Here is an 8,913-nt window from a genome sequence, read left to right as displayed (position 1 = left end):
ACTTATAACGAAGCTAACAGGGACCAAATTGAACGACGAACCCACCACCCTATTGCTGAATATCCTCCCGATCCCCATTGCGAAAGCCAAAAAGTCGCTAGTGGGTTTCGTGTTAATAGCGGCCAGGGCTCTGATACCACGCCTATGGAAATCCACTAGGGTCCCTACCTGCTCTGACCTCCTCTCAGAGATTTCGCTCTTACATAGGATGGAAGAGCTCACAGCAGACAGCCATCACACGACCGAACAGCAAATTAAAACTTGGGGACCATGGCTCGACTTTAGAAACTCACCTTCATGTAATTAAATAGCTAAAAAGATTTTCTCTAGCTGACACTAGACTCCCCTTCTTCCCTATACCTTCCCTCCCTCCCTCCTTAGAGATGGGGTTTTCCCTCCCCAACAACAAAAGGGAACTATAGGAATATAGGCAATGATTAGACATTTTATAATCTCTATGATGAGATGCTATGTTCTTACAATAGCATTCCACAAAGATGATGCTCTGATTCTACGGATACCATATTCTTGACAAGGCTACATCAACTACATTAAATTGATATGTACTTAAGCAATCTGTTAACTACAGGCGTACTTAAAATTGTATGACTTGATTAAATACATTATTGTTAGTCCTAGGCACCTGCGCGCGCGAAAGGCGCTTGTATCTTCCTGTTTTTGTACAATATCTGTGCCTTACAATACCGATTCTTGTTGTACTATGTATCTTGTTCAATAAAAGAATGATACAAAAAAAAAAAAAAAAAAAAAGTATGCGATTCCAGCCTTAGTAACACCATCACCAAGTTTTGAGAACAGATTCAAAGAGGAGTTGACACATTTTAAAAGTGCTGAAAATGTTTTAATTTTGTTAAGAAAGACAGACCACGATAATCAGATTGTATAGAACAGAGAAGACACAAAACAGTGCAACTAATATACAGACTTTCAGTACACAGAATTTACAGCATTGGCAAAGGTCACGTAATTAAAAGCAGCAAACATCTAGCGCCAGGTTCTAGGATTTTGAAACCTCTTATCTGCTAGGTAGGAATGGTATGCCATGCACAAAGGCAGCACATCCACCGTTTTTCATAATAACTTTCTTTCCTACGCACCAATCCCTAACATTAATAATTCAGACCTGAAACCGTAGAAAATGTATTTAAAGGGCATTTTTTTTTTTGTATAAAATTTTCCCCTTTTATTGAATTACTGCATCATATTCCAGGTAATATATATTTATACATTGCAGCACTACCCCATAAACGTGAACCACTCTGTTAAGCATGAGATCTGATCTGCAGGTAGTATATGATAAAGCAGGAGACAAGAAAATTTATATATACTTTTGTAGAAAAAGCTTCAGTGTAACATGCCATTTTTTCTTGTAAATCTCTCTATTCATAGGAGTCCAGTGGGGGGTCCTACTAAGAGATCAGCAGCTTTAACCAGCTGTCAATTATGGGGTAGGACCTTGATTTGGAACGGTCTTTTGTATACATGGGAATATACTCTTCTTTGTGCTCTATAGCCTGGTCTTCAGACAGGACTCTACCTTTTCTGCTCTATAACATGCTCTGCACTGATGCTAAGCCTGCATCCTCTTTAATCCTGGGTTATGCTCGAGTCTGGCAAACTGCCACAAGCTCACATTATTTCTCCTCCACTATGTGTACAGAGAACACTTTAGTAACAAGTGTCCCATACCAGTATGAACAGTCATATTTTGTTACCCAGAAGTTGCCTGTAGCTAAGACACTTCAGAGCAAGTCAATATTCCTAGTACAGAGTGTGACTTTATAGACATTCTGGCACAAATTAGTTTAAAAATGTTGGCATAAGGATTACAAAAAATCCCAGAAACCGCTCTCATCAAAGAGCTGCTCAGTATAATTCAAGGTGCAATACTGGACATAGCTCCCATACGCTATTGGCACCATTTCTGTTTAAAGTAGGACTTTGTCATATTAGAGGTATTTTACACTTTTAGATTTAACGCTTGTCAATAATTATCTATCATAGTAGACATCATCTAAATACACATGACTGATGGATGCGACATCACAGGCTTGAGAACAAGTGATATGATAGCTGTGAGTGGGGAACATAAACCTCCATATAGTCCTGTTATTACACATTCTAAGGATTGGTGACTAGATTAGGATTTTTATAAGTGTAGAACATCCCACAAGAATCTACTAGGTACAATAAATCTATTTATGCATCTATATCCATTACAGTGAAATCTTTAAAAGATGCCCACAATTGAAAGCAGATATTTTGTGCCAGATTTTTACTTCCCTTTCATCCCATTTCTGCTGGAACTAGTCTCCCTACAGTCCAATACTCACATCCCCAGAATTTACCGTGTATAAGTTAATGAATGAAATCCAGCAAGTAAACCACAGCCTAAATTGAAATAGCGTGTATATAAATAGGCTATAAATATTATATAATACATTACAAACCTACCTTTAGGAAAGGTTTATCATAATGTGCAAAGTTACATTATGGGGACAATGACCATTCTATTACATCCCTTTATTTACCATGGAAAGGTTCCTGGATAGCGGGAAGATGGACACATATATAGATCTCCCTACATTCATCATCATTAGAAGTTTGGATTGGATGAGCAGAACTGCTGTGATTTATATCCATGATTCCTAGTATACACAGGCAAATGTAGTGAAAGCTTCAGAGAGGCGTCCAAGGTAATTCACAGCATATAGCACAGACAGAACATATATTTACAATGTATACATATACAGTACATACACATTTTGTAATGGGTATCAACTGTTTTCCATAAAATACTTATAGTAAATTTAATCATGAAAAAAGAAAAGGTATTCCCCCCCCCATTTGGAGTCCCTTTAAAGCAGGAACCTGTCATAAGCATGCAGTCCAGTCTATTTGCAGCATGATATAGAGCAGGAGGAGCTGAGCAGATTATAACTTGCTGCCTACAGATAGGACAAAATGTACAGAGTAAGATTTGCTGACGAGATGGTTGCAGAGTTTTCTGGGAAAAGTAACTTGATTGAGATTCCTGCCTATTTTGAGCAGAGACCGAAGGGCAGAGTCATTAAACAATTTGTAGCCTTCCTCCTTTGTACATAAGGACAGCTAACAAATCAGAGCTGCCCACTGGACTCCTAAGAAGGCAGAGCCTATGATCAACAAGAAAAAAAATAGTACAAAATCTTTTCCCACAAACCTATTTTAACATGCTCCGCAAAAGGTGCTACTGCACGCAGATCGGAGTGCAAGTTCAACATGACTGGTTACCTTTAGAGGGTTCTTTCCCCCACTAAAAGCTGCTAAGGATATATTTCTGACCTCTGGGATGTGATTTTTGGGAACCTCAAACACAAAGGGACCCACCGGGTGAACGGAGTGGTACTGTGTGCTCTCATTCCCTTAAGAGTAAAACCCATTTTTCAAATCTGCCCTGTGTCACTATAAGTGGTTATAGCTTTGGAACGATACAAGACATCCAGGGGATTTTGAGATTGTACTTCAAATTAGTTAAAAAATTTGGATGATATCTTTTGTGTTAAGATATGAAAAAAAGCCCCTAAATTTGGCAAACATTTGGAAAAATTCTTTATTTTCAAAGTTCTAAATTCTCTACTTTTGGTGCAGATAGTCAAAGCACCCAAATAAATTCTTACATTTCTTAATTGTCTGCTTTATGTTGTTTTTTTAAGATTCCACACATTCCACATTGTGTGTGTGTGTTTTTTTTTTTATAGTTTGTTAAGTGTTCTTGTGGGAAAGTGACATTTTAGGAGCTTATATTTTAATGTATTTATTTTTTATTTATTCTAATGTGTTAACTTTACTGTTTTTCAAATTTTTTTTTATATACACAAAAGGAACTGTAAACATATCACAAAAAACAGCACATAACATGGATGCTAAATAGCTGTGTCTTACAGATATTAACACAAATTAGCTTTTTGCATAATGAGGTTTTAACAGCTTCTGTCCTTTATTGCCCAAGTTAACATCTTATGTATTTAGCATTTTTCAAACAGTGAATTGTAATTGACCTTCAGATTTCCGAAAGAAGTGATCTTGGATTAAAAACAGGAAGTTTTACCAATGCCATGTAAAAGTGCAATCAAATGAGTTAATGGCAAATTACCAAGAATGTGGGAGGATTTTAGAGGTATTTAGTCTTATTTCATGAGTGATCATTAACTCCTGGAGAAATACTGCAAATGTAACAAAGTTAAGACCAAAACGTATAATGGCATTGGCACAGTCATACTAAATCTATTATTGTCCAGTGAGGCAGTGGATAAGCAGGACAAGGTTGAACAGAACATTCATTGAAGAATATATTTTCTTCCCATTTACTGTCTGGTGCCTAAATGACCTACGGTGATTCAAGCGGTTTAGCCACAAGTAGCCAAGTAACTGTTCAATGGCCGTCAGCCAGTTCATGATTCCAGCATAAAACACAGATGGCCCCTCCATGATCATGAAGGTTCATTTACTTAGCCAGTCCATTCGCGATAACGCGGCGCGTTGTCCGACGTGGATCCGTGTCTGCTGGGATACACCAAGGTCGCGTGCCCGATATCCTGCAGGTGTCGCGGCTGCGCCGAGGTCCGCCGGAGTTCCCCTTATTCCAGGTGCATAATTGCGTGTCAAGTGACAGGTTTTTTTTTAAAAAAATACCGCAGTTTTTCCGAATCCGTGGAGTTTTCTGATAGCCACGCCCCCGATTTCTGTCGCACGCGTGCGCCAAAACCCGGGGCAGTTCAGCGCAAATTCGAAATAATCGGGAAAACCCGACGGAATCACAGCCAAAGGAGCCTTGGTAAATGAGCCCCATTGTGTCTGAGCTCTGGCCATTATAGGTTTCCCTTTACTCAGCATTGTCAAAATGATTCACTTTGTTCTCTTGATCCTTTATTAAGATTGTTACTGTGGTGCAATAATGTCACCATTTCCGCTATTGTCAGTGGAAGGTAACACCTTGCTGTCAGATGAGTCCCTGTCCCTGTGAAGGATACTGGCCCCATGTGGTTCTTCTTTAATTTCCCTTTTTATACATACATCACTGTTTGCCACAGAACCATTTGAAAGATGAGCAGGTCCTTCACCTTCACTATGCATCTCACAAAGTTCTGCCATCTCTGGTACATCTTCGTAGTCCTTTGTCAAGGTGCAGGAATCTGCTGGTGGGGCATTCTGTTTAACCAGTTTCTAGATTAGAGGAAAACAATGTTAAACAGTAATCGACTACATGCACAAGAACATGGTATTTGTCTGTGTGCTCTTTAATTCATATAAACAATTAGCAAATGGACACATTAATTTCCATTGGGGTCATACACAGCAGTGGCTTCCATGTCCCTGCACACGAGCCAACTGCTCAAGCTGCAAAACGCAGAGAAGGTCCTATTCCTGTTTGGGCAGTTTTCACTGCGTATAAGCAAACCTCACACACTGATGACACATGGACCACAATAGGCTGTAGATCCATTGTTTGCACAGGGGCTTCAACACAAGCATAAAGTAGAAGAAATGTGTGTTTCAGTAAAACAGATACTTACATCCTCCATATCAGTTTCACTGGTTTTCAAGCTCGCCTTGCTGTTCATACATTCGAGCAGGTGATCCAGGACAGACTGCCTTGGGTGCATTCCCTTGTCAAATCGGTTGTACATTCCGCACCAGAACCTAGAAATACACATACAAAAAACAAAGATACTTAACAAATGAAAGTTGGAGGATAATAAAAAAAAAAAATAAATAAATCAGAGTTACCAAATGTGGCCTAGTTTACCAAAGGAGCCCAAAAGAAAGAAGAAAATTTATCAAATGTGACTCCCCCCACTGACATCCATCACTCTATGCAAAGTGGGTAGGGTGTATCGTGGAGTGGGTAGAAGCCCCATTTATAGGCCAAGACTATTTCGGATGCAGAATATCTCGCAAATCCATGCCAGGGACTTGCATAGAATTGATCCAACCGCTCGGTTGTGCGTCAAGTGATTGAAAAATCCTCCCTCCCACCCATGTTCAGAGGATGTCAAACAGACTCTGATCTAGCGGGAAATGTTACAGTGGCTACCAACACATCTCAGCATTAGGGAACCAAGTACTTCCGCAGAAGTGGGGAAACTATGTCCTCCTACACATGTGTAATTGTGGGACAAACAATGAACCCTTGATCCATGTTTCATCAGTATGTGAGGCCGCTATAGTAGAAGAGGACTGCCCACAAACAGGAATAGGCATTGGAACCACAGTCGTGTGTATGAGCCCATTACATACCTGTGGCCGTGTGCCACAACAGCAGCCAACAAATGACCAAACACAACGTTCATGTGGATCTATCATCATAGATTTGAGTCTGTGTCCAAGTCTCTATCATATTTTTGTAGATTATTTTAAGACAAATCATTTGAGGACTTGCAGCTACGAATACCACTCACCATGCAGTGTCCCATGCATACAACATGTGTCAGCAGGTAACACAGATCTCGGAGTTATGAGGTCATTGGGAAATTGGGACTTTCTTTCAAAACCATGAAAGCCAATATTCACCAAACAATGGATTTTTCTATTACTGCTTCAGGTAAAAAAAAAAGCTTTTAAAAACCAATAAAATGGGAGGTATGGATTAAGATATTGTATTCACTACAGAATGTAGCCCACAAGGAGATCAACATACTAAAGCCACACATGACAGCTATAGAAATCGGTGTTAGTCTTCTGGAATGAGAAGCTCGGGAGTCATCATGGGATTGTACTTACTTAAAGCAGAAAGGGAAAGTGTTTGGCTGAAGGGTCTTATATGCATTCGATATATACAAGGGGTTTATAAACTCCTGCTTCCGATGTAGAAGAAATGGCCACAGTGAATGAGTATTTTCAAAAATTCTGTTAAAGAAAACGGAATTTAGATGAAGACAAAAACCACTTGGGTAAAGCGGCTATAAAATAACTTTACACCAAACTAAAAAGGTGACCCAATACACAATGTACAACGTGTCCCCATGTGGTCCTGGTTGGAGGTACACATCGAATCCTTCAGATACTTACTTAAGTTCTTGCCGTTCTTTTTGGGAGTTACCAATGAAGTTTCCGAATTGGCAGGAGAAGACATGATCGTGAATTTCCAGTAGATATTTTTCACTAAACTCAAAGGCACAAGGGAACTGCTCGGTAAGATGCCAGATACATTCCAAAAACTGTGTGAACACAGGAGACACTTCTTTTGGATCAAACTCTAAATGATGACATCTGTAGCAGGAAAAACAGTGAGCATGTGTGACCGGTATATCCAGTGACAGACATTTTACACAGTCTAGAAGCCGTCAATGGTCACCGTCATTAGAACCGCCTTTACATAAATCCATGTGTTCACAAGAAACCCTGTAACATATTGTAAAAGTTCTTCTCCCTCTATGCATCCAGGTTCTTTCCTCTTCTCACCCATTCTGCTGTGACCTCTCTCAGATAGCTTACAAAAAGTGATTTAAAGTATCAGATTACATAAAAGTCCATGGAAAGCAAGAGGAGGTGAGTGAGCGGGAACTGAGTGAGACAAAAGAAACAGACAAGGCTGCTGCGGTGAAATTTTAACTCTATAAGATGGCCTTTACGACTCAGTACTCTCACAAATGGGGCCTGACAAAGGGAACCTGTCACATTAAGCCACCAGCCCCTTCATGTCGAGTAGAAAATAAACTTTCTAGAATTCCCTCTGTGTGAAATATCAACGTTTACAAAAGAATCTCCTCCAAAATCATGTGAAAATGAGCAGAGAAGAGTCATATTATCTGATAGGATGCGGCAAGGCTGCAGGGGTAATGTCATACAGGCGCCACCATCCTCTGTTACATGGTACCTAGAAGCACCTTGTGGTGTCGTATTACAGATTAAAATCTCATCTTTCAGCACACTTTAGTCTCGTGGCCCTGATGTACAGAACTGGAGATACGGACATGGTTACAAATGCAAGCTGCAGATAAAAACACAACTCCCATATATTTGTTTTTACCATCCCTATTTCTGGTTCTGTAGTTCTCAAAACCAAAGGCCTGCAGCAGTATAAAAAAATCTAATCTTAACTCCTCAGAATATTACTCTTCTCTCATAATTTTCAGAAGACTTTGGAGGTGATTAGAGGAGAGGAGTATTCCACATACAAGAGGAAAATTCTAGAAACAACATTTCATACCCTTTTTGAGGGTTCTTGTAGTCGGAGTTAAAATCATGTTCAGGTCACATGCTCAGTGCCAATTCAACCAACATAAAATCATTTTATCATGTTGTCTTAACAAATAAACCTTGTAACATATTGTAAAAGTTCTTCACCTCTTCTCTCCCATCCTACTTCACAATAAAATCTCTCCTGAATCATACTGGAGAAACTACAGATAGCTCACCTGCAGTGAAAAAATGAGAAATCGGATCAAAAATCTTTGGAAAGGGAAGGAGGAGGTGAGAGAAAAGAAACAGACAAAGGCTGAGGTGAAATAGTAACTATTTTATACCAAAATGGCCTTAAGCCTCCCACAAATAGGGCCTGACAAGGAAGTTTCCACCAACACATTTTCATGTGGAATAACAGAGTTGTATAAACATGCTTGGATTCATGCTTAAGCATTGCATATGTTTATATTCAAATGTGATCATATACAACAGGGTATAATGAGGACTGCGTTCCCGATCCTTGACTGTATTCCTGTCATCAACCAATAAATAAAATTATATAAAAAAAAAAGAAAATGAACAACAGAGGACCAGGGCAGTATGGAATACAAGGTGCTACAGACATCACATGTGCTGTAAAGTCCTCATTTCAAACATACCTTTGAGAAAACTTGTGTCCCAGTGAAATCCACTCTTTTTCGATAAGAACCTAGGGAAATTATGCAC

At 39.4% G+C, this 8,913-nt stretch overlaps 1 protein-coding gene across 6 annotated transcripts in view; it reads right to left on the bottom strand.

The window, feature by feature from the left end:
- Window positions 1-840: 840 nt before the first annotated feature.
- Window positions 841-8,913, bottom strand: part of MTMR8 (myotubularin related protein 8) — a 32,407-nt gene continuing 24,334 nt past the window's right edge. For 4 of the 6 annotated variants that reach the window (XM_072124703.1, XM_072124705.1, XM_072124707.1 and 1 more), the window contains 5 exons: window positions 8,847-8,896; window positions 7,072-7,272; window positions 6,784-6,909; window positions 5,577-5,703; window positions 841-5,226 (listed from right to left, as the gene is read on the bottom strand). In XM_072124703.1, coding sequence (XP_071980804.1) covers window positions 4,942-5,226; window positions 5,577-5,703; window positions 6,784-6,909; window positions 7,072-7,272; window positions 8,847-8,896 — 789 coding nt within the window. In that variant the 3' untranslated portion in view covers window positions 841-4,941. The remainder of the gene's footprint in view (window positions 5,227-5,576; window positions 5,704-6,783; window positions 6,910-7,071; window positions 7,273-8,846; window positions 8,897-8,913) is intronic. The other 2 variants (XM_072124704.1, XM_072124706.1) reach the window with 2 other exon arrangements.

Source organism: Engystomops pustulosus, chromosome 9 (genome assembly GCF_040894005.1).
Source record: "Engystomops pustulosus chromosome 9, aEngPut4.maternal, whole genome shotgun sequence".
Lineage (NCBI taxonomy): Eukaryota > Metazoa > Chordata > Amphibia > Anura > Leptodactylidae > Engystomops > Engystomops pustulosus.
This window is presented reverse-complemented; position numbering and strand designations above follow the sequence as displayed.